Raw genomic sequence first — 25,750 nt, forward strand, 5'->3', positions numbered from 1 at the left:
GCAACTTGTGACCGCCGCAGTCAGCGTGTGAGTCCGAAGTCAGCGCGAGTCCTCAGTCAGCGCAAGTCCTCAGTCAGCGTGAGTCTTCAGTCAGCGTGAGTCCTCAGTCAGCGTGAGTCCGCAGTCAGCGTGTGCGTCCGCAGTCAGCGTGTGTGTCCGCAGTCAGCGTGTGCGTCTGCCGTCAGGCAGCACTTGTGTCCGCCGCAGTCAGCGCTTGTGTCCGCAGTCAGCATGTGCGTCCACAGTCAGCGTGTGTGTCCGCAGTCAGGCAGCACTTGTGTCCACAGTCAGCGTGTGTGTCCACAGTCAGCACTTGTGTCCACAGTCAGCGTGTGTATCCGCATTCAGCATGTGCGTCCTCAGTCAGCGTGTGAGTCCGAAGTCAGCGTGTTAGTCCGAAGTCAGCGTGTGAGTCCGAAGTCAGCGTGTGAGTCCGAAGTCAGCGTGTGAGTCCGAAGTCAGCGTGTGAGTCCGAAGTCAGCGTGTGAGTCCTAAGTCAGCGTGTGAGTCCGCAGTCAGCGTGTGAGTCCGCAGTCAGCGTGTGAGTCCGCAGTCAGCGCTTGTGTCTGCAGTCAGCGCTTGTGTCTGCAGTCAGCGCTTGTGTCTGCAGTCAGCGCTTGTGTCTGCAGTCAGCGCTTGTGTCTGCAGTCAGCGTGTGAGTCCGAAGTCAGCGTGTGAGTCCGAAGTCAGCGTGTGAGTCCGAAGTCGGCGTGTGAGTCCGCAGTCGGCGTGTGAGTCCGCAGTCAGCGCTTGTGTCTGCAGTCAGCGCTTGTGTCTGCAGTCAGGCAGTACTTGTGTCCGCAGTCAGTGTGTGCGTCTGCAGTCAGGCAGCACTTGTGTCCGCAGTCAGGCAGCACGTGTGTCCACAGTCAGCGTGTGAGTCCGCCGCCAGCGTGTGCATCTGCAGTCAGCACTTGTGTCCGCAGTCAGCGTGTGCATCCGCAGTCAGCGTGTGCGTCCGCAGTCAGCGTGTGGGTCCGAAGTCAGCGTGTGCGTCCGCAGTCAGGCAGCATGTGCGTCCGCAGTCAGCGTGTGCGTCCGCAGTCAGGCAGCACTTGTGTCCACAGTCAGCGTGAGTCCGCCGCCAGCGTGTGCATCTGCAGTCAGCACTTGTGTCCGCAGTCAGCGTGTGCATCCGCAGTCAGCGTGTGCGTCCGCAGTCAGCGTGTGGGTCCGAAGTCAGCGTGTGGGTCCGAAGTCAGCGTGTGGGTCCGAAGTCAGCGTGTGGGTCCGAAGTCAGCGTGTGGGTCCGAAGTCAGCGTGTGAGTCCGCAGTCAGCGTGTGAGTCCGCAGTCAGCGTGTGAGTCCGCAGTCAGCGCTTGTGTCTGCAGTCAGCGCGTGTCCGCAGTCAGCGTGTGAGTCCGCAGTCAGCGTGTGAGTCCGAAGTCAGCGTGTGAGTCCGCAGTCAGCGTGTGAGTCCGCAGTCAGCGTGTGAGTCCGAAGTCAGCGTGTGAGTCCGCAGTCAGCGTGTGAGTCCGCAGTCAGCGCTTGTGTCTGCAGTCAGCGCTTGTGTCTGCAGTCAGCGTGTGCGTCCGCAGTCAGCGTGTGCGTCTGCAGTCAGGCAGCACTTGTGTCCGCAGTCAGCGTGTGCGTCTGCAGTCAGGCAGCACTTGTGTCCGCAGTCAGCGTGTGAGTCCTCAGTCAGCGTGAGTCCTCAGTCAGCGTGAGTCCTCAGTCAGCGTGAGTCCGCAGTCAGCGTGTGCATCCGCAGTCAGCGTGTGCGTCTGCAGTCAGCGCTTGTGTCCGCAGTCAGCGCTTGTGTCATCGTGTGCGTCTGCAGTCAGGCAGCACTTGTGTCCACAGTCAGCGTGTGCGTCTGCAGTCAGGCAGCACTTGTGTCAACAATCAGCGTGTGCATGTGCAGTCAGCGTGTGCGTCTGCAGTCAGGCAGCACTTGTGTCCGCAGTCAGTGTGTGCGTCTGCAGTCAGGCAGCACTTGTGTCCGCAGTCAGGCAGCACTTGTGTCCACAGTCAGCGTGTGTGTCCACAGTCAGCACTTGTGTCCACAGTCAGCGTGTGTATCTGCATTCAGCATGTGCGTCTGCAGTCAGCGTGTGCATCTGCAGTCAGCTTGTGCGTCTGCAGTCAGCGTGTGCGTTCGCACTCAGCGCTTGTGTCCGCAGTCAGCGTGTGCGTCCGCAGTCAGCGTGTGCGTCCGCAGTCAGCGTGTGCGTCCGCAGTCAGGCAGCATGTGCGTCCGCAGTCAGCGTGTGCGTCCGCAGTCAGGCAGCACTTGTGTCCACAGTCAGCGTGTGAGTCCGCCGCCAGCGTGTGCATCTGCAGTCAGCACTTGTGTCCGCAGTCAGCGTGTGCGTCCGCAGTCAGCGTGTGGGTCCGCAGTCAGCGTGTGGGTCCGAAGTCAGCGTGTGGGTCCGAAGTCAGCGTGTGGGTCCGAAGTCAGCGTGTGGGTCCGAAGTCAGCGTGTGAGTCCGCAGTCAGCGTGTGAGTCCGCAGTCAGCGTGTGAGTCCGCAGTCAGCGCTTGTGTCTGCAGTCAGCGCGTGTCCGCAGTCAGCGTGTGAGTCCGCAGTCAGCGTGTGAGTCCGCAGTCAGCGTGTGAGTCCGCAGTCAGCGTGTGAGTCCGCAGTCAGCGTGTGAGTCCGAAGTCAGCGTGTGAGTCCGCAGTCAGCGTGTGAGTCCGCAGTCAGCGCTTGTGTCTGCAGTCAGCGCTTGTGTCTGCAGTCAGCGCTTGTGTCCGCAGTCAGCGTGTGCGTCCGCAGTCAGCGTGTGCGTCTGCAGTTAGGCAGCACTTGTGTCCGCAGTCAGCGTGTGCGTCTGCAGTCAGGCAGCACTTGTGTCCGCAGTCAGCGTGTGCGTCTGCAGTCAGCGTGAGTCCTCAGTCAGCGTGAGTCCTCAGTCAGCGTGAGTCCGCAGTCAGCGTGTGCGTCTGCAGTCAGCGTGTGCGTCTGCAGTCAGCGCTTGTGTCCGCAGTCAGCGCTTGTGTCATCATGTGCGTCTGCAGTCAAGCAGCACTTGTGTCCACAGTCAGCGTGTGCGTCTGCAGTCAGGCAGCACTTGTGTCAACAATCAGCGTGTGCATGTGCAGTCAGCGTGTGCATGTGCAGTCAGGCAGCACTTGTGTCAACAATCAGCGTGTGCGTCTGCAGTCAGCGTGTGCGTCCGCAGTCAGCGTGTGCGTCTGCAGTCAGGCAGCACTTGTGTCCGCAGTCAGCACTTGTGTCCGCAGTCAGCGTGTGCGTCCGCAGTCAGCGTGTGAGTCCGCAGTCAGCGTGTGAGTCCGCAGTCAGCGTGTGAGTCCGAAGTCAGCGTGTGAGTCCGCAGTCAGCGTGTGCGTCCGCAGTCAGCGTGTGAGTCCGCAGTCAGCGTGTGCGTCCGCAGTCAGCGTGTGCGTCCGCAGTCAGCGTGTGCGTCTGCAGTCAGCGCTTCTGTCTGCAGTCAGCGCTTGTGTCATCGTGTGCGTCTGCAGTCAGGCAGCACTTGTGTCTGCAGTCAGCGTGTGCGTCTGCAGTCAGGCAGCACTTGTGTCCGCAGTCAGCGTGTGCGTCCACAGTCAGCGTGTGCGTCCACAGTCAGCGTGTGCGTCCGCAGTCAGCGTGTGCGTCCGCAGTCAGCGTGTGCGTCCGCAGTCAGCGTGTGCGTCCGCAGTTAGCGTTTGCATCCGCAGTCAGCATGTGCGTCCACAGTCAGCGTGTGCATCTGCAGTCAGCATGTGCATCTGCAGTCAGGCAGCACTTGTGTCCATTTTCAGCGTGTGCGTCTGCAGTCAGGCAGCACTTGTGTCCGCAGTCAGCGTGTGCGTCTGCAGTCAGCGTGTGCATGTGCAGTCAGCGTGTGCATGTGCAGTCAGCGTGTGCATCTGCAGTCAGCGTGTGCATCTGCAGTCAGCGTGTGCGTCCGCAGTCAGCGTGTGCGTCTGCAGTCAGGCAGCACTTGTGTCCACAGTCAGCACTTGTGTCCGCAGTCAGCGTGTGCGTCCGCAGTCAGCGTGTGCGTCCGCAGTCAGCGTGTGCGTCCGCAGTCAGCGTGTGCGTCCGCAGTCAGCGTGTCAGTCTGCAGTCAGCGTGTCAGTCTGCAGTCAGCGTGTCAGTCTGCAGTCAGCGTGAGTCCGCAGTCAGCGCTTGTGTCCCTAGTCAGCGTGTGAGTCCGAAGTAAGCGTGTGAGTCCGCAGTCAGCGTGTGCATCTGCAGTCAGCGTGTGCGTCCGCAGTCAGCGCTTGTGTCCGCAGTCAGCGTGTGCGTCCGCAGTCAGCATGTGCGGCCGCAGTCAGCGTGTGTGTCCGCAGTCAGGCAGCACTTGTGTCCACAGTCAGCGTGTGTGTCCACAGTCAGCACTTGTGTCCGCAGTCAGCGTGTGTATCTGCATTCAGCATGTGCGTCTGCAGTCAGTGTGTGCATCTGCAGTCAGCGTGTGCGTCCGCAGTCAGCGCTTGTGTCCGCAGTCAGCGTGTGCGTCCGCAGTCAGGCAGCACTTGTGTCCACAGTCAGCACTTGTGTCCACAGTCAGCGTGTGTGTCCACAGTCAGCACTTGTGTCCGCAGTCAGCATGTGCATCTGCAGTCAGGCAGCACTTGAAGTGAAAAAAGCCTGGATTCTGAAGTATTGTGTGCAGAACGCGACCCCACGCAGACATTCTGAGGAATTTGATGATGGTTTATAGTGAAAACAGTTTTTGTCATTGGCCTCAGTGAACCACCACAGTGGAGTTTAACTGGGACCATCAGACTTTGAACGATAATCAGGATCAAATCGAGGTGCGAGCCTCCCGGTCTTTGTGTGGTAAACTAACTGAAGAAAATCCCGTCTTTATAATGCTCTGTCATGAAGTTGTGCAGCTGGTGATGTAACAGCCACAGAAGCCTGTCACTCCTTCAGTTTCCGTCCCTCGTCTGTTTCTGAGAGCTGCAGACTGCAGACAAATTTATCACACAGGACCATACTGTTTGTATTTCTTAGTGATTGATGCCGTGAAGTCCTACATATTTAGTGTCTTTGAAACATTCATCTCACCATCCCCAGGTTCCCATGGAAGCCCATCTTAAAATGTCTAACTTTAGCACAGAAATAAACTAACAAACAAACATGAAAACTGTCACCCTGAGAGTGACCGGTGTCTTGTCAAAAGATGAACAAGAGAGATGACCACAAGGGACGACCACCATGAAGAGGGACTGCCGGGCAAGGGAAAATACTGCCAAATTTGGAGGCAAAAAAAGCACAAATTGCAACCAGCCAGGATTTTTTTTTTTTTTTTTTTTTTTGGTGATTTTAGTGTTTGACCTTCTTGTGACCTTGAACTTTGACCTTGACATTGACCCTTTTGTGTGGTGAAAGGTATCTCCATAGGACTGCTACATGTGGTTTTACAAGAGACTGCAATGATGATTTACACACTTTGTCACACCCTTTAAAAAATCAAAATTTTGAAAGGTTTTTTATGACATCAACAAATTAAATAATAACTTAAAATCTTTGCTATATTCTGGAGTCTCTCATCAAGCCCTTCAATTTGGTGTATTACACGACATGTTTAGCCTGTCATCTGAAGTTTGACCTAATTTAGGTGACCTTTGACCTCAAGCGAAACCCCTAAGGTCAAGGTCAGTCATTTATCCCAGGTAATGGGTTATGGGCAAAGCCTATCACTATATTCATGCCGACTTTGGAGGTAAAATTTCAAAAATTGCGACGAGGAAAGTGTTTTTGTTGAGTTTAGTGTTGTGTGACCTTGACCTTTAACCTTGAGCCTGATCCTTTTGTGTGCTGAAAGGTACCTTGCTAGGGCTGCTATATGTGAAGTTGCAAACGTCTGCAATGTAAACTGTGTGCTGCACAGCGAATTAAAGGTGAAAAATGCAATATCACAAACAAACATACAGTGAGGAAAATACGAGGTCTGTTAGAAAAGTATTGGACCTTTTTATTTTTTGCAAAAACTATATGGATTTGAATTGTGCGCATGGATCAGCCAAGCTTGAACCTTCGTGCGCATGCGTGAGTTTTTTCACGCCTGTCGGTTGCGTCATTCGCCTGTGAGCACGCCTTGTGGGAGGAGTGGTCCAGCCCCCTCGTCGGATTTTCATTGTCAGGAAATTGGCTGATCGACTGCCGCTTTACTGCATAAAACGTTTTTCAGAAACTGTGAGAGACAGCCAGGTGGAAACCATTTGGAAAATTCAGATGGCTTTCGGTGAAGATCTTATGGGGATCACACAGATTAAGGAGCATTACACCCGGATTAAAGACGGCCCACAGCGGCAGATGGTGCGCCGCGCTCCGAGCGGCGATCGACAGGCTCAAACGACCAGATCATTTCCAAAGTAAATGTTTTGTTGATCCGGGACGTCGTCTGACTACCAGAGAAATGGCAGAAGAGTTTGACATCAGCACTTTTTCGGCATGAAAAGACGTGCGAAGGAATTTGCGCGTCGGAACGGAGGCGCAGGGCGCAGAACAAAAAGCAACGCCGTGATGAAGCCTCACAGGACATGTTGTGGCATGTCCAGCTTGTCCACAATTTCTCAGATAGTCACACGACTGAAAAGCCACCGAAAGCTGTCTGAATCTTCCGAATGGTGCAAGAGCTGGGCATGTCAGGGCTTGTCCTGTGAGACCAACACAGAGGTGCTTTCGTCCCGTGCCATGAGCGGCTCCGTGGCAAATTCCTCTGCTCCTCTTTCCATGACAAAATCTCCTGTAACAGTGGAATGTGCTGAAAAAGTGCTATGTCCAGCTGTCTTGCCATTTCTCTGGTAGTCAGACGACGTCCCGGATCAACACAGCGTTCACTTTGGAAATGATCTGGTCGTTTCAGCCTGTCGATCGCCGCTTGGTGTGCAGCGCACCATCCGCCGCTGTGGGCCGTCTTTAATCCGGTTGTAATGCTCCTTAATCTATGTGATCCCCATAAGATCTTCACTGAAAGCCATCTGAATTTTCCAAATGGTTTCCACCTGGCTGTCTCTCACAGTTTCTGAAAAAAGTTTGATGCAGTAAAGCGGCAGTCGATCAGCCAGTTTCCTGACAATGAAAATCCGCCGAGGAGGCTGGACCACTCCTCCCACAAGGCGTGCTCACAGGCGAATCACGCAACCGACAGGTGTGAAAAAACTCACGCATGTGCACGAAGGTTCAAGCTTGGCTGATGCAATCACGTGATTCAAATCCATATGGTTTTTACAAAAAATAAAAAGGTCCGTTACTTTTCTAACAGACCTCATAAGTATTTGTACACCCTGTGATTTTGCAAGTTCTCCCTCTTAGAAATCATGGAGGGGTCTGAAATTTTCAGTTTTCATTAAAAAATCATACATTGTGATTTCCGGATTTATTTTAGATTATGTCTCTCACAGTGGACATGCACCTAAGATGAACATTTCAGACCCCTCCACGATTTCTAAGTGGGAGAACTTGCAAAATCACAGGCTGTTCAAATACTTATTTTCCTCACTGTATCTTGCAAAACTTTGTTTTGCCAAAATAAAAAACATTTTGGTGTCTATGGTTAGTTTCTCCATCCATGAAAACTGCACAGTGATGTATTTTTAAATAATTCCTTCCTTTTTGATGTTTTAAGCCATAAAGTTATGTTTATGTAGGGGCGTGGTCACGTTGAGTGACAGCTCGTGTGGTGCCGCTGAGCTGAAGTCAGCGCGCACACAGCTGCTTGCTGTTGTGGAAAAAAACAAACCCCTGTCTGTCTCTATGAGCATTTTATTACAAATATCTGTCATAATATGGCTTGTTGTGGGGTTAATTGTCATATTGGATCATCTAACGAGTCCATGCTGCGGGATTTGCACCAAGTCACATGATCATCTTTGGCAGCTGTCGTTGGCTTGATGATTTTTGCTCCATTTAATCACTGAGGGAATAAGTGGGTCATAATTTTTAGTGCCCACACCAAAGCCACATATTATGTGAACCAGCACTCAGCCCCCCAAATCAATCAATCAATCAATCAACTTTTTTCTTGTATAGCGCCAAATCACAACAAACAGTTGCCCCAAGGCGCTCCACATTGCAAGGCAAGGCCATACAATAATTATGAAACACAGTCTACGTCTAAAGCAACATAACCAAGGGATGGTCCAGGGTCACCCGATCCAGCCCTAACTATAAGCCTTAGCGAAAAGGAAAGTTTTAAGCCTAATCTTAAAAGTAGAGAGGGTATCTGTCTCCCTGATCTGAATTGGGAGCTGGTTCCACAGGAGAGGAGCCTGAAAGCTGAAGGCTCTGCCTCCCATTCTACTCTTACAAACCCTAGGAACTACAAGTAAGCCCGCAGTCTGAGAGCGAAGCGCTCTAATGGGGTAATATGGTACTATGAGGTCCCTAAGATAAGATGGGACCTGATTATTCAAAACCTTATAAGTAAGAAGAAGAATTTTAAATTCTATTCTAGCATTAACAGGAAGCCAATGAAGGGAGGCCAACACGGGTGAGATATGCTCTCTCCTGCTAGTCCCCGTCAGTACTCTAGCTGCAGCATTCTGAACCAACTGAAGGCTTTTTAGGGAACTTTTAGGACAACCTGATAATAATGAATTACAATAGTCCAGCCTAGAGGAAACAAATGCATGAATTAGTTTTTCAGCATCACTCTGAGACAAGACCTTTCTGATTTTAGAGATATTGCGTAAATGCAAAAAGGCAGTCCTACATATTTGTTTAATATGCACTTTGAATGACATATCCTGATCAAAAATAACTCCAAGATTTCTCACAGTATTACTAGAGATCAGGGAAATGCCATCCAGAGTAACGATCTGGTTAGACACCATGCTTCTAAGATTTGTGGGGCCAAGTACAATAACTTCAGTTTTATCTGAGTTTAAAAGCAGGAAATTAGAGGTCATCCATGTCTTTATGTCTGTAAGACAATCCTGCAGTTTAGCTAATTGGTGCGTATCCTCTGGCTTCATGGATAGATAAAGCTGGGTATCATCTGCGTAACAATGAAAATTTAAGCAATACCGTCTAATAATACTGCCCAAGGGAAGCATGTATAAAGTGAATAAAATTGGTCCTAGCACAGAACCTTGTGGAACTCCATAATTAACTTTAGTCTGTGAAGAAGATTCCCCATTTACATGAACAAACTGTAATCTATTAGACAAATATGATTCAAACCACCGCAGCGCAATGCCTTTAATACCTATGACATGCTCTAATCTCTGTAATAAAATTTTATGGTCAACAGTATCAAAAGCAGCACTGAGGTCCAACAGAACAAGCACAGAGATAAGTCCACTGTCCGAAGCCATAAGAAGATCATTTGTAACCTTCACTAATGCTGTTTCTGTACTATCATGAATTCTAAAACCTGACTGAAACTCTTCAAATAGACCATTCCTCTGCAGGTGATCAGTTAGCTGTTTTACAACTACCCTCTCAAGAATCTTTGAGAGAAAAGGAAGGTTGGAGATTGGCCTATAATTAGCTAAGATAGCTGGGTCAAGTGATGGCTTTTTAAGTAATGGTTTAATTACTGCCACCTTATAGGCCTGTGGTACATAACCAACTAACAAAGATAGATTGATCATATTTAAGATTGAAGCATTAAATAATGGTAGGACTTCCTTGAGCAGCCTGGCAGGAATGGGGTCTAATAAGCATGTTGATGGTTTGGATGAAGTAACTAATGAAAATAACTCAGACAGAACAATCGGAGAGAAAGAGTCTAACCAAATACCGGCATCACTGAAAGCAGCCAAAGATAACGATACATCTTTGGGATGGTTATGAGTAATTTTTTCTCTAATAGTCAAAATTTTGTTAGCAAAGAAAGTCATGAAGTCATTACTAGTTAAAGTTAATGGAATACTCAGCTCAATAGAGCTCTGACTCTTTGTCAGCCTGGCTACAGTGCTGAAAAGAAACCTGGGGTTGTTCTTATTTTCTTCAATTAGTGATGAGTAGAAAGATGTCCTAGCTTCACGAAGGGCTTTCTTATAGAGCAACAAACTCTTTTTCCAGGCTAAGTGAAGATCTTCTAAATTAGTGAGACGCCATTTCCTCTCCAACTTACGGGTTATCTGCTTTAAGCTACGAGTTTGTGAGTTATACCACGGAGTCAGACACTTCTGATTTAAAGCTCTCTTTTTCAGAGGAGCTACAGCATCCAAAGTTGTCTTCAATGAGGATGTAAAACTATTGACAAGATACTCTAACTCCCTTACAGAGTTTAGGTAGCTACTCTGCTCTGTGTTGGTATATGACATTAGAGAACATAAAGAAGGAATCATATCCTTAAACCTAGTTACAGTGCTTTCTGAAAGACTTCTAGTGTAATGAAACTTATTCCCCACTGCAGGGTAGTCCATCAGGGTAAATGTAAATGTTATTAAAAAATGATCAGACAAAAGGGAGTTTTCAGGGAATACTGTTAAGTCTTCTATTTCCATACCATAAGTCAGAACAAGATCTAAAATATGATTAAAGTGGTGGGTGGACTCATTTACTTTTTGAGCAAAGCCGATAGAGTCTAATAATAGATTAAATGCAGTGTTGAGGCTGTCATTCTCAGCATCTGTGTGGATGTTAAAATCGCCCACTATAATTATCTTATCTGAGCTAAGCACTAAGTCAGACAAAAGGTCTGAAAATTCACAGAGAAACTCACAGTAACGACCAGGTGGACGATAGATAATAACAAATAAAACTGGTTTTTGGGACTTCCAATTTGGATGGACAAGACTAAGATACAAGCTTTCAAATGAATTAAAGCTCTGTCTAGGTTTTTGATTAATTAATAAGCTGGAATGGAAGATTGCTGCTAATCCTCCGCCCCGGCCCGTGCTACGAGCATTCTGACAGTTAGTGTGACTCGGGGGTGTTGACTCATTTAAACTAACATATTCATCCTGCTGTAACCAAGTTTCTGTTAGGCAGAATAAATCAATACGTTGATCAATTATTATATCATTTACCAACAGGGACTTAGAAGAAAGAGACCTAACTTCACCACAGAAGAAGAGGAGCCTGCGAAGCAACATGCTCAAAATATGTGAGGCGTTGATTTGTGAAAGCAGGAACTCGCTCATGAAACTGAAACACATTCTAGATTTGTTCATCAAGAGCCATAACTGTGGTGAAGTGGGCCCAACTCCAGCGATATGATGATACACATATTACCGACCTATAACAAGCACCTGGACCAGGTTTCACAGAATTCCTCCTCAAAATCTGAGAGGAGCTGGTTTCAGAAGGCTTACACCCTTTTTAGTACAGAAGGAAACATCACATGCACCTCAGCGTGATTGATCTTTACCATCATCATCAGAGTCAAAGTGTTGATGATGATTGAGGAGTTTGACACGTGCCAGTCATTTTAAAGACTTATAGCATCAAATGACTTCAGTGATGTCAGTGTTCAAACAGGCAGAAAGAGCCAAAGCTGTCTTTAAGACGAGATTCAAACATGAGAAGATATTTCAGTCGTGTGTCGTTCTTCCAGAAGCGTCTCCAGGACACCAGGTCATGTGTATGTGGGACAGTTTGGTCCGGTCTCTTCCAGCTGGTCCAGACCCTGGTGACCCAAACACAAACCCAGAAGACCACAGGATCAGTGTGTGTGTGTGTGTGTGTGTGTGTATGTGTTAGCGGGGGTCAGCACTTGTGCCCTTTGTCCATTGTCCTCGTCCCTGACCGTTGTAAAAGCATCATAAACCTTTCACTTCACACATGTTGGGAGCAGATAAAAGCACTTTACACAAACTAGTTACACGTCAAGCACAAAGGCCGGGGTCAAGCGCAACAAATGAACAGGCTTCTTTCTGATGTGCTGGCAGTCGGGTGGGGGTGGGACACATGGACAAAGCTAAACCACCCAGGAAGTTTGGGCAGGATACCTTCACATTCCCAGGGCTGGGATGTGGGCTGTGGTTTCTGGGGCTCACGTTTATCATTTAAGACGTTTGTTACACAGAATAAAACGTTAAAGGATGACATTTTTTTCCCCAGCTGTTTTGTAGGAATGTCTGCCTCATACGTTGTCTGTGTCGGAATGAAGAATGAGCTGATGAAGCTGCACGTTGCAGACACATTGCATGTACAGACCTCGTCAGTACTCAGCACAAATCTCACACAATGTTCTGCAGCTCGTGTGCACGTGCTGCCATATTTCTGACATTAATTGGATGAATCAGTTCATTTTCATTTTCTTTATTCCTGGTAACGGGCTCCACCATGTGACCAGAGTGCAGTGGTGGATATGATGCTCACAGTGGGACATCTGCTTCACACAGAGGAGAATAAAAAGAAAGTGGGCCGAACCCTCTGCCTTTGCACGTTCTGTAGAATTATTAGAAGTGGTTCTGCAGCAGGAGCAGTGGTGGGCACAGTTCCGCTAATCTGCTAACCACCAATTAGTGAAGCTAACTTTTTTGTTAGCGGATTAGCTTTTCAGCTAACTTTGAAAACCGTCAGCAGCATATTTAGCTTCTGCTAAATTTGGTTCTGCTAACTTTCAATCCACTAACGTTTTTTTTTCTGGCATAGTGCGTAAAGCTTAATGGCTCAGCCCTCCTCCAGCAGAAAGGGGCGGGCAGGTTGCTGCTGCTACTACAACAAAAAAGTGTCATTTACTTTCCACATACAACACAGACAGGGGGCAGGAAATATCAAACGCCAAGCACTTTTCACTCATGGTTTCATTTATAAGCCAAACTAACTCTGGACAGTTTATTTCTGTCGTTTTTACAAAGTAAAATATCTTTTAAAGTAATGTGCTAATTCTACGATACAATACACTTTATTGTCCCTTCCGGGAAACTTGTCTTGGACTCCAAGAGCTGCACAAATAAAACTGCCATGACATAATTGCATAACTCGTGCGTATTGCACATAACTTGATACACACACCAGTACTGCACATGCCCCTTTTGCACAGATGGCTCATACATATTGCACATATCCCTAATATACGTATCCAAATTGCACATACCCCTGTTACACAGCAGTCTCACACAAATGATTCATGCATATTGCACATATCCCTAAAACACATACCCCTATTTCACAGCCATTCTGAATTCTGAAGGTTTGAGCATTAACAAACACACACGCCAAAAGGCACTGTGGGAAATGAAATGAGTCTCATCTCAATCACTGTTTGGTTGGTTTATTTATTTGTAAACACAATACACAAGTTACTGTAACGTGTGTGTTGATTTTTACAAATAAATATGTATTTGTAATTTTGTCTTTTTCATTTGTTAAAAAAAAGGCCTTTGCAAAACTGAAAATTCTGTTTGTGAACTATAACAAATTCCTTCCATCCAGTAGACGGCAGTGTTCTGTGCACTTTGACGGGGGGGGGGGGGGGGGATTGAGATGACTCATTTTCACATAATGTCTTTTGGCGTGTGTGTCTGTTAACACCCAAACCTTCAGAATTAGCACATTACTTTAAAAGATATGTTCGGTATTTTGACTTTGTAAAAATGATTTAATTAATGTCGATAAATTGACTAAATTGAATTAGTTGTTTATAAGTGAAACCATGAGTGAAAAGAGCTTTGCTTTTCATGTCTCCCACCCGCTGCCTGTGTGGTAGCATGTAGACAGTAAATGTCTCTTCCCTACAGCAGCAGCAGGGTGCATAAAGACAGAAGCTATGGCTCCTTGTTCGTTTGGGCTTGTGATCACCTTTGGTTTTACTCAGACGCCTCAGCGGTGCTTAAACTCAAAACTGGTTTATTAGTAGCCGACAGTGTGCCGAGTCAGTACTAAAAGTTAACTGTTAGCTGTAACATCTGCTAACTTTTCTAGCGTTATAGAAGTTAACTTTTCGGTTAGCGGATTAGTGGTTATCAAAGCTAACTTTTTGGTTAGCTGTGCCCACTGAGCAGGAGCATCCCACCTGCTGCCACAAGTCATTTTTATGTCATGCAGAAACAACGTAAAGTCCCCACAAACCCGCGCGTCTGTCCTGCCTTTATTTCACTGTGTCAAAATTTCAAGCAGCTTCAGACCTTTGTGTATATTTTGCATTCAGCGGTGTGCGATGCGTTTGTGAGGATGAGTCACCAGGCAGGAGGAGCAGAGGGAGGCCAAAGAGGAGGTTTATGGATGTGCTGAAGGAGGACATGCAGGTGGATGGTGGGACAGACGAACATACAGAGGACAGGGTGAGATGGAAACAGATGATCTGCTGTGAGCATCAGCTTTGACATTTTGTCCATGTGGCCAGTTTCTCCGGTCGTCATCCAGCACGCAGGTGCCTGAGTGTAGCAGGCCGAGGACACGCCCACTGGGTGTTTTCCAGCTGGACACACAGACAGTGTGTGCGTGGTTTGTTCGCAAAACCCCAGGATGCGCGCTGTGCGTCAGGCCTCATGATCCGCCTCATTTCACAGTGTCACCAGCGGTTTTGATCACTCGTATCGGATAGATGAAACCCGATTCACTGTGTCTGTGCACGTTTGCTCTCACTTCCTGTCACAAGCGTGGCATCTGCATTCACTGTTTGATCACGTGGTGCATCCACAGACAGCGCACCCACAGTGGAAGATACCAAATAAATAGTTTCAGTCTGACAAGGATCAGCCCTGTGTGTTTGTGGCGTGTCGGGGAGACCGCATCACAAGTGAAGTTTGGTGGTGAGTGTTTTGCTCCTGTTCAAAACACTTGCCACAACCTGCTAAGCAACGGCAGCCGTGTGTGTGACGTGTGTGTGGCGGGTTAGCAGTGAGTCGGGTGACATGCATCTGTGTGACAGTATGTTCAGTCTCTGTGCACCAGCTCTTCAAGACAATTCGAGGTGACATTTACCGTAAGACATGCTGTGCTCAAAACACGTGGATTCAAGATCCCGCGGTGTTTACCGTCGCAGTGAGCTGAGTGATTTCATGTGTTCACACGACAGGAACAGCACACGGTGTGTGATCTGAAGCAGCAGCAGCCATGAACTGAGCGCTTTTGAGGATGAACAGAGTTTGGAGGCGGGGTCGGTGTATTTGTTGTGAACGTCTTTCTGTCTCTGTGTCCACAGCTCCTTTGGAACAGGCTCTGCATGCTGTGAAAACTTCTCCCCGCTCCGCATCTGGGACATCGAACGGTGAGTCAAGAAACCCTTTATTAGCACGTTCAATGACTGACTGAAGTGCAGAACTGACCGAGGTGACTCTCTGACGCTCTGACAATCAGTGGTCATCATTCACCCAGACATTACTGCACACAGTACTGCGTCTTCTGCAGAGCCCAACGTCAGGTGTGAGAGCAAAGGTTTGGGAACCATAGCAACATCCGTCTGTGACACTCTGCAGGAAAATGTCCCACTCCTGGACATCACTGCATCCACCACACAGAAGAATGTTCCTGTGTCCACATCATCTACTGCCTAGTTACTGATGTTCTGAACATACCCTGTGGACCAGATCACCAGCACCACCCTGGGGAGCAAAACGTTTGATGTGGCGTTTTTGGTCACCTAACTGTAGGGACATGAAAATGTCCCTGGTGCAGCTGCCTGTTTAATTGCATGTTAGACATGTAGGGGTTGGAGTGCAAGTGGCACAGGCATGCTGGAGATCAGGGAACTGAAGGGTCTCCTGGTCTCCTGCTGGGTGGCAGCTGTAGCCTGGTAGAGGTCAACGAAAGGTTACACGGGTCAACATTTAAAAAACCTCCATCATATTAAAAAGTTAACCATGTTCTTGGTCTTCTTCCTATTTGTTATTTGTTCCACTGCTGGGTTTTGTCCTCTCATGAGACCCGTGATTCCAGCAGTCATGGCGATGGATCAGTAAGTGCTTTTAGTATGTTTGTGTTGTTTTGTTTTGTTTATAATCCACGAACATTATCTGTTTGAACTTTTCAAAGTACACATTTCCATTCAGTGTATTTTCAATCCATTACATCAAATTGTGGAGCCTGAACGGTGAACCTGCCTACCGTCAGTTCTTTGGATTCCTTGTATTTTGAACATGTTTTGCTGGTTGTCAAGGCGTGGCACAAACAGAGCAGGACACAAATGCAAACTCTCACTGCAGGTGCTGTTAGAATTAGGTTTAATTGGAAAACAGGCAGGAATTCGGTACACAGGTAGTCCAGCAGCGAAGGCAAAGGTACAGACAGATGTGAGGCTGAGGCTTGGTCCAAAAAACAGGCTGAGGTCAAAAAACACAGTGTGGTGGTATTTAGAGGCAAAAACAAGTACAAGGTCGAGGGCAAAACTAGGTCAAACACTGGCAGGCTGATACAAAGGCTAAACAAGACAAGGAACGGCTGGAAAGTGAAATACATTCAACAATCTGGCAGTGAGCTGTGAGACTGTGAGGGCTTAAATAACTGGTGGTGTAATTAATGGAACAAGACGCAGGTGTCAGTGATAGTTCTGGAAGGGGGCGTGACTATTGAACCAAGATTGGTGCAAGATAATGGGGAAGGGAGTGCACAAAGTGGAGTCAGATACAAAGATGCGTGAGCAGGTGCAAGAGCGGGAGTGAATGAAAATGCAAAGCAGACAGAATCAAAGTGTGGGAGACAAAGACACGAGGCAGGTGCAGGAAGTGGACTGAACACAAACAAATGAGGACAACGTGAGGACAGAGCAAAAACAGAATATGATACTGGGGTACCAGAACAGAGCAAGAATCATGGAGACTAAAAGCAAACCAAGTTATAATAAGTACAAAAGAAAAACTATATGACAGCTGATCAGAAAAATCAGTACTGAAGCAAAACTAAACAGGAACTAACTAATTAACAGAAAGCAAAACCCGATATAAAAGTACAACAGAAATGAGAACAGCAGATAAACAAAACTGGTGACTACAGAATAGTGCAATAAATAAAAAGAACTAACTGATGAGCAATAAGTGACAAATGGAACATAATCAAAAGAAACACTTGAAGATAAATAATAACCAAAACTGGTGACTAAAGCATAATACAAAAATGTGTTAGACAGAACTAAGGAAAAAGAAAACCGAACCGGTGACTAAAGCATAATAAAAAATGTGAAAAACAGAACTAAGGAAAAAGAAAACCGAACCGGAGACTAAAGCATAATTAAAAAATGTGATAAACAGAACTAAGGAAAAAGAAAACCGAACCGGAGACTAAAGCATAATTAAAAAATGTGATAAACAGAACTAAGGAAAAAGAAAACCGAACCGGTGACTAAAGCATAATTAAAAAATGTGATAAACAGAACTACGGAAAAAGAAAACCGAACCGGTGACTAAAGCATAATTAAAAAATGTGATAAACAGAACTAAGGAAAAAGAAAACCAAACCGGTGACTAAAGCATAATTAAAAAATGTGATAAACAGAACTAAGGAAAAAGAAAACCGAACCGGAGACTAAAGCATAATTAAAAAATGTGATAAACAGAACTAAGGAAAAAGAAAACCGAACCGGAGACTAAAGCATAATTAAAAAATGTGATAAACAGAACTAAGGAAAAAGAAAACCGAACCGGAGACTAAAGCATAATAAAAATGTGATAAACAGAACTAAGGAAAAAGAAAACCGAACCGGAGACTAAAGCGTAATTAAAAATGTGATAAACAGAACTAAGGAAAAAGAAAACCGAACCGGAGACTAAAGCGTAATTAAAAAATGTGATAAACAGAACTAAGGAAAAAGAAAACCGAACCGGTGACTAAAGCATAATTAAAAATGTGATAAACAGAACTAAGGAAAAAGAAAACCGAACCGGAGACTAAAGCATAATTTCAAAATGTGATAAACAGAACTAAGGAAAAAGAAAACCGAACCGGTGACTAAAGCATAATAAAAAATGTGATAAACAGAACTAAGGAAAAAGAAAACCAAACCGGAGGCTAAAGCATAATTAAAAAATGTGATAAACAGAACTAAGGAAAAAGAAAACCGAACCGGAGGCTAAAGCATAATTAAAAAAATGTGATAAACAGAACTAAGGAAAAAGAAAAAACCGAACCGGAGGCTAAAGCATAATTAAAAAATGTGATAAACAGAACTAAGGAAAAAGAAAAAACTGAACCGGTGACTAAAGCATAATAAAAAATGTGATAAACAGAACTAAGGAAAAAGAAAACCGAACCGGAGACTAAAGCATAATTAAAAAATGTGATAAACAGAACTAAGGAAAAAGAAAACCGAACCGGAGGCTAAAGCATAATTAAAAAAATGTGATAAACAGAACTAAGGAAAAAGAAAAAAACCGAACCGGAGGCTAAAGCATAATTAAAAAATGTGATAAACAGAACTAAGGAAAAAGAAAAAACTGAACCGGTGACTAAAGCATAATAAAAAATGTGATAAACAGAACTAAGGAAAAAGAAAACCGAACCGGAGACTAAAGCATAATTAAAAATGTGATAAACAGAACTAAGGAAAAAGAAAACCGAACCGGAGGCTAAAGCATAATTAAAAAAATGTGATAAACAGAACTAAGGAAAAAGAAAAAAACCGAACCGGAGGCTAAAGCATAATTAAAAAATGTGATAAACAGAACTAAGGAAAAAGAAAAAACTGAACCGGTGACTAAAGCATAATAAAAATGTGATAAACAGAACTAAGGAAAAAGAAAACCGAACCGGAGACTAAAGCATAATTAAAAAATGTGATAAACAGAACTAAGGAAAAAGAAAACCGAACCGGAGGCTAAAGCATAATTAAAAAAATGTGATAAACAGAACTAAGGAAAAAGAAAAAACCGAACCGGAGGCTAAAGCATAATTAAAAAATGTGATAAACAGAACTAAGGAAAAAGAAAAAACTGAACCGGTGACTAAAGCATAATAAAAAATGTGATAAACAGAACTAAGGAAAAAGAAAACCGAACCGGAGACTAAAGCATAATTAAAAAATGTGATAAACAGAACTAAGGAAAAAGAAAACCGAACCGGAGACTAAAGCATAATTAAAAAATGTGATAAACAGAACTAAGGAAAAAGAAAACCAAACCGGAGACTAAAGCATAATACAAGAAATGTGATAAACAGAATCAGACTAAGACTGGAGTGACTGAGTGACCAAGAGTGAACAAATACAGGGATAACAGAAACAAAACCAGTGATAACATGAACATGACGGGACATGGATAAAACACAGAAGGCACAGAATGCAAATGTAGATAGGAGTCCATACTAATGACAGATGGCCCCAAAGGGCCGGATCATGACACTGATGAGCTTATTGATTTGATGATCTGATTGGCAGCGCTGTGAGCTGGACACATCATTGGTACTGATGAATGAATGGCCGTCTGTCCCGTTGGTAGTCAGACCCGTGGTTTTAGTGGGAACGTTGCTGCCACGCAGACGTTCACAGAGCCACATCATGGACTTCCCATTGGCTCAGTCTTAGTCATGAGACCCCAGCAATGAGAAAGCTCTCAGCCAATAAGGCCCCCTGTTGGGCAAACCCTGGTCCAATAAGAAGGCCCACTGGGGTAAGGCTGAAGGATTACAAGCCCCATCCTGCAGCTTTAGCTTCAGGGTGTGTGAGGGGGCCACGAGATGAAGAAGAGGGCTGCTTGGTCACTAAGGCCAGGTGCTTTCTTTAAATGGTTGCTAAGGGGCCGGTATTAAATGTCTGAGAGTTGGACACAGTCACGGTCATGCAGGGTATTAAATAACAACAAAGAGACAGTTATTCTGCAATAATCCACCCTGCAGATTGCCTCTTGATTATTGGAGAATAAGTTTCAAAGGACCAAGTGGGACAGCGCTGTGATCAGGGGAACACGCTGTGATCAGGAGAGCACGCTGCTCGGAGCGGTGGTCCCCGCCACGCACCTCACTCATTCATCATACGCACACAGGATTCTCCATGTTCACCCTCAAACGCTGACACTTGTGTGTTTCTTCATCTTCACTAATACAGTTCTTAAACAGTGTCAGCACTGTTCCAACTCCCGTCAGTGCATGTTGGGAAAATGGAACATGAAACCGTGTGGCACGTTTAAAAGCCAACCAAGTCAAGTACAGGAGCGACCACGGGTGCCGTTTCCTCCACCGAGGAGACCTGCAGTAGGACCAGGACATTCCATCATCACCTGAGGTTATTGGTTTGAGGGTGTAAGTGTTAGAGCCATTCAGTAAGACAGGAAACAAAAGCCAGTGAGGCTGTTTAAATCTTAAAGAAAAAATAATAATAATAAGTGTGTGTGCATATTGAGCCGCAGCCCAGCAGTGTGTCTGATGTGGAACACTGCTGCCTGTTTGTAAAGTGAAACGGATTTTATGGTTTTGGTATTATGGTGGACAGATAAAGAAAAACAGTTTTATTGATTTTTATTGTTCTTTGATTTGTAGTCACCTAGGATGCAAATGTTACAACTGGAGTTGTAAACCAGCAGCTAGTGTGTCGTGGTTAAAGCCAATCCAGTGTGATAACTCAGGACAGTTCTTCTGAAGGAAATGCAGCATGAAATAAATGGCTGACTTTCAGCTCTGTTATATATTGTCAGGGATTTGTTGGGGCTGATTCTTCAGTGTAAAGAGGTAACTTTCTCTCAACTACCCAATATGTGAAAATGGCTCTTCCCACTCGACTTGACAGCAAGGTGACATGTTGCATTGTCCTGCATTGACTCTTATCTGAAGTTGCTGTCTGGTTCAAAACCCAGGTAACTGGGAACTCTGAAATCTTGTGGGTTGGGCTCACCTCCAAATCTGCCAGAATTTCAATTTATTTTCATTTATATTGTGCCAAATCACAACAAAGTTGCCTCAAGCTGCTTCACACAAGTAAGGTCTAACCTTACTAACCCCCAGAGCAGCAGTGGTAAAGAAAAACTCCCTCTGATGACCAGACCAGACTCAAAGGGGTGACCAAGGTTTTTACAAAGTTTTACAAAGCTGAAGAAAGAGAAAACAGGAAATCAAAACAGCATGACATAATAACAAAAGTATATGTATTTGATGAGACATCCATGCAGGTGGTTACAATAAAGGCAGGGGTCATCCAGCAGTCCTCATGCCATCAGTGGACCTGTTCCCACAGCAACATCCATTCCAAACACAGACTGCAGTGTGCAGTTCCAGCTTCAGGCATGGCATCTCAGTCTGGCACCCTGTGTTCAGTAGCCATCTCACTATCCGTACCTCGGACAGAGAGAAAAAGAGCAGAATCAGTCGGCGGGAAAAACTACACCTAAGATATAATTCATCAGCAGTAAATCCATGGGAAAGCAGAGAAAATACTAAGGTGATCGCTGACCGCGAGCCTGAAGCTTCACTAGCAGACCCAGAATTTAGATAAAGTTGAGACCAAGACCTGTTCTGTTACTAATAAAATGAATTTAAAAGGACAGGAAGGATCCACAAAAAAAGAAAGAAACACAAAGAAAACCTGACCACTCAACTATGGAGTATGTCATCATCTGGGACCCAATGCCAACTCTATATGTTCATGTACAAGGGGTGATTGAGACATTTTGGGCCTGACACTGAAAAAGTAGGGCGTGGTTCTGCACCTTTTGCATTCTGAGGAACCAACATTTCTCAACATTGCACCCAGTGAGTCAAAACTTCACACATTCTCAAAAATTTCTGTCATCCCTCATAGATGGTAGCTATTCATATGGAAGGACATTTAGATTTAGACTGTTAGTGACCATCTGATGATAGACCAGGATTAGTTTGTGCACTTCCATGAACAGTTTCAAAGTATACGGCATTCGTAACAAAAACTACGGACACTGCTGAAAACAAAATACTCACGAGTACTCATTTTTCCAGATGTTTCCAACAGTGTTTACATAACTTTGAGGGAAACATACTAGCGCACTTGAATGGAATGTAGCTGCTAACATTAAGAACGGTGCCACACATTAATTCCAAAGTTTACATGTGTGATGTCATGTTGGAAGTGGGGAGAGCTGCAGGGACGCTCTGAGCCCAGTCCCAGTACAGCCTGAAGACACAGTGGTAATCTCAGTGTCACAAGTGACCAACACATTTCAACATCTGAATGCACGTTAAGTCCTCCGGCCCAGACAACATCAGTGCCTTCATTTTAAAGAGCTTTAGTGAGGAGCTTGCTGTGTAGCATGGCATCCTTTATTTGGACACGCATACTGTCCCCACAGCCTGCAGAACATCACATGTAATACCTCTTCCAAAGAAAACCTGTCCCAAAGAATGTAGAGACTTCCGACCCATGGCATTAACTTCAGTCCGAATTAAGTCACTGGAGAAAACCATCACACCTTTGCTGACTCAGTGAGTTCAGAATAAATTAGACCTCTGTCAGTTCACATACAAACAGAAAAGAAACACAGAGGATGCAGTGGCCACTCTCATGCAGCTGGTGTCAAAACATCTGGATGCATCAAATAAAAACTATGCCAGAGTTCTCTTTATGGACTTCTCACCTGCATTCAATACAACAAAAAAACTTTACTGTCAAAAATGCATCTGCTCGGGGTCAACACCTACCTTATCCACTGGTATCAGTCCTTCCTCACAGCTGGTCAAAATAAACAACACACACTCTCCCCTGATCAGTACAAACTGCAGCGTTCCCCCAGGGCTGTGTCGGTTCCCCTGGACTGTTCATTGGTGTAGATGTCACAGTCATTGGTGTAGATGATGGTTAAACTCTGTCAGAGTTTAACCATCATCTAATTAAATTTTCAGATGACGCAGCACTGGTGGCACTACTCTCAGGAAAAGAACAACCAGGTCTGTACCATGACTGTGTCAACAGCCTGGTTGAGTGGTGTGACCAGAACACACTCATTATAAACTCAGCCAAGACTGAGGAAGTCATCTTTGGCCAAACTCAACTCACCACTGCTCCTGTGGTCATACATCAGGAGACCATCAAACAGTCTGACTCTTTCAAATATCTAGGAGTGTATGTGGACAGCGCCCTCTCCTGGAGTGTTCACACAGACTATCAACAAGCTGCAGCGGAGAATATACTTTCTAAGGAGACTCCGAACCTTTGGAGCCAGTCCAATCATTCTGGACGTGTTCTACACAGCTACCATTCAGTGTGTGTTGCTGTATGGCAGCTCTGTGTGGTTCTGTGGCCTCTCAGTGCAGCTGAAGATCAGGATACTGAGGATCCTTAACATCTGCTCCAAAATTGTGGGCCACTCGGTGGACAACAAATTCACAGAGCTGTGCAGGAAACGAGCCTTACGACTTGCGGATAAAATCTCTACAGACTCAGCCCATGTTCTGAACCGTGAATATGAGCTTCTTCCTTCTGGGAAGCCCTTTAGAGTGCATCGTTACAGGAGGAAGAGATACAAGAACTCATTTGTGCCACACTCCATCGCACTTTTAAATCAGAGGGACACCAAATGAACACATTGTTGCAGACCACACACTAGTTTTAAAATTATTTTATGTTGAATGTTTTATGTGTTTTCATGTCTTGGGGCTTTGCCAGCTAATGTAAGTCAATTTTCCGTTTTACGGACAATAAAGTTTTATCTTATCTTATCTTATGTAATGACGACTTGTTTGTAAGTGAAAACTATTAAGCCCCCATCACACATAGCAAGAATGTGCAGGAACGAGCCCGACACGGCAAATATGGCCATAAGCCGGAGGCAGTCGGTAGGGAAAGAGGCATGTAGACTGTGGGTGGATCCCGTCCAGACCACCTCGTCCACACCTGCACGATCGCATCCAAAGTGTATTTAGACAACAGTTTAGATGACGGACTGCTGTCAGAGGGCCACAAAAGCCACTGAAGACTGCCCGATGTCCAAACGTCTGGATGGCAAAAACGGGATGGAGTGGGACTGAGCACAGTGTCCTTCCTTTGCACAGGACCTGACAGTACTGGACATGGCAGTACAACCAACGTATGGACCGGACTCACACCATATGTGTCCATGCCGGCATCAGTGCGGCCACTCACTCACTCATTAATCACATCTTTGCCCCTCCCCCTCTTCCCAATGTTACTGACCTCACGTGTGAGTGTGTGTGTGTGTGTGAGTGTGTGTGTGTGTGTGTGTTCATAACAGCTGAATGAGCCGTTATGTATGGGCGCCGTTGCACTGCCAGCCACTGGACTCCTTTGCTGAAAGTTTGCTAGCAGTGGTCCAAGCTTCACATCATGCGTCAGATGCAGCTTTTCCAGTGAACTTTAATTCCTTTTGTCTTTTTGTTCACTTCAGCAGCACAACACAACTCTGTACAACGTGATGTCTGTTGGATTATCACATGGGATTTATTTTTGCCGTGGATGTTTGCAGCACAAAGCAGCCGGGTGAGAGGCTTTTCACCACAGGCTGTGGTTCCTGGATCCTGTGCGCTCTGCGCTGTGAAATGATTGTGGTTCCGTTGCTGGAGGTGAGTTTGATGTTTAATAATGTTGTCATGGCCTGGCGATACAGTTCCATGTCACACCTCCTACAGAGTTTAGATGGTGATCAAGTGGTGAGATCCATTCAGCTCTGACGCGTGTGAAGACGCGTTACTGCACATGAGCCCACGACAGCAGCGGCACACGGAACTTTGGGTTTGATTGTTCACACTCACTACACATGATGAATGTGTGCAACATACATGTTATTACATAACATTTCCTTTGCCCTCCCTGTCCGGGGTCCAGTGGAGGTGGACATCTGCGGCACAACATGCCGGCAGGCTTTGCTGTGACCGATCCATCTCAGAGCTCAGTCAACTGCGATCAGATCATTTCAAATGCTGTTATGGTGAATATGTAGATTGAGATCAGATGGTGCACAAACTGCACATAGACCGCTGTCAGATGTGTGTCCCATCTCAACAGCACCAAGAGTGTTTTAAAGATGTGCAACACACTTGGGACAGCTGAGCGAATGGGACCAAATATATAGATTGAACAGAGACTGCCGTCCGTTGACCTTCAGACTGCACCTCAGTACTTCCTGATTGTAGCCGGATGTGTCATTCTGATGCCATTCAGCCTCAATCAATGTATGTGTGATGGGGGTATTAATTTTGATGCAGTCACAGTAAAAGCAGAAGCCGTTCTCCACTGTGAGAAAACTTAGTGCACGTACATATCCACCATGAACGCAGCCTGTTAAAAACTGTTTCTGCTAGACGCTCAGCTTTGTGCATGCTTATAATTGTTGTCATTAATATAGCTGTGAAAAATAAAAAAAAATAAAAAACATCTGTGTGATCAGACAGTCTGAAAAGATCCAAACTCAGACAGACTCACTCAAAATAAAATAAAAATAAAGCTTACCAGCTCCGCTGAGGAGAACAACAAAAAAACTGAACAGGGCATGCATCCACTTGTAGAATGATTTCCAAGATTAAATGTGTAAAATTCACACCACCAAAGAAGTCCTCATGCACCAATCACATGCAATCACCAGCCAGAGAATAATGTCTGACTGCAGCTCCACTGTCAGCTTCAGTGATGATTCTGGCTCGTTAGATGTCACTGCTGAGATGAATGAGTCTCTACAAGTTCAACACTTTCATCACACACAAATACACTCCTGATGGCCGAGTCCACAAAGTCATCAAAAGCCTGGACCTGAGTCTTATGGATCTTGGAATTCTCACTTAGATTCTCAAATACGACAGTCAGGGGATCCAACCCTAACCCGACACCCAGTCCATATCAGCATTGCACAGAGTCTGAGCCAGAACACTTCCCTGATGAACACCAGAATTCACCGGGAAGACGTCAGCCACTCTGGATCCAGTCGTCAGATCTCACCTGTGTGTCGGCCCTCAAGCACTTCAATCAAAAGTAGAATTCTACATGTAAATCTGATTTAATCATTGCTGTGAGGTTTTCTTTAGTCTACCCACAGGATTGACTTGATACCACCCACATAAGTGTCTCCAGCCTCCCCAGTGTTTTCTTTCTTTTCTTCTCCTGCAG

At 45.8% G+C, this 25,750-nt stretch overlaps 1 protein-coding gene and 1 long non-coding RNA gene across 2 annotated transcripts in view; both read left to right on the forward strand.

Moving 5' to 3' along the window:
* Nucleotides 1–25,750, forward strand: part of fbxw4 (F-box and WD repeat domain containing 4) — a 293,683-nt gene that overhangs the window by 238,298 nt on the left and 29,635 nt on the right. The window contains exon 17 of the mRNA XM_034184427.1: nt 14,951–15,016. Coding sequence (XP_034040318.1) covers nt 14,951–15,016 — 66 coding nt within the window. The remainder of the gene's footprint in view (nt 1–14,950; nt 15,017–25,750) is intronic.
* LOC117523414 lies at nt 15,599–25,743 on the forward strand. The gene is made up of 3 exons (XR_004564499.1): nt 15,599–15,610; nt 19,670–19,674; nt 25,318–25,743. It is a non-coding gene; the product is annotated as an uncharacterized LOC117523414 (long non-coding RNA).

This window comes from Thalassophryne amazonica, chromosome 13 (assembly GCF_902500255.1).
Source record: "Thalassophryne amazonica chromosome 13, fThaAma1.1, whole genome shotgun sequence".
NCBI classification, from domain to species: Eukaryota; Metazoa; Chordata; class Actinopteri; order Batrachoidiformes; family Batrachoididae; genus Thalassophryne; species Thalassophryne amazonica.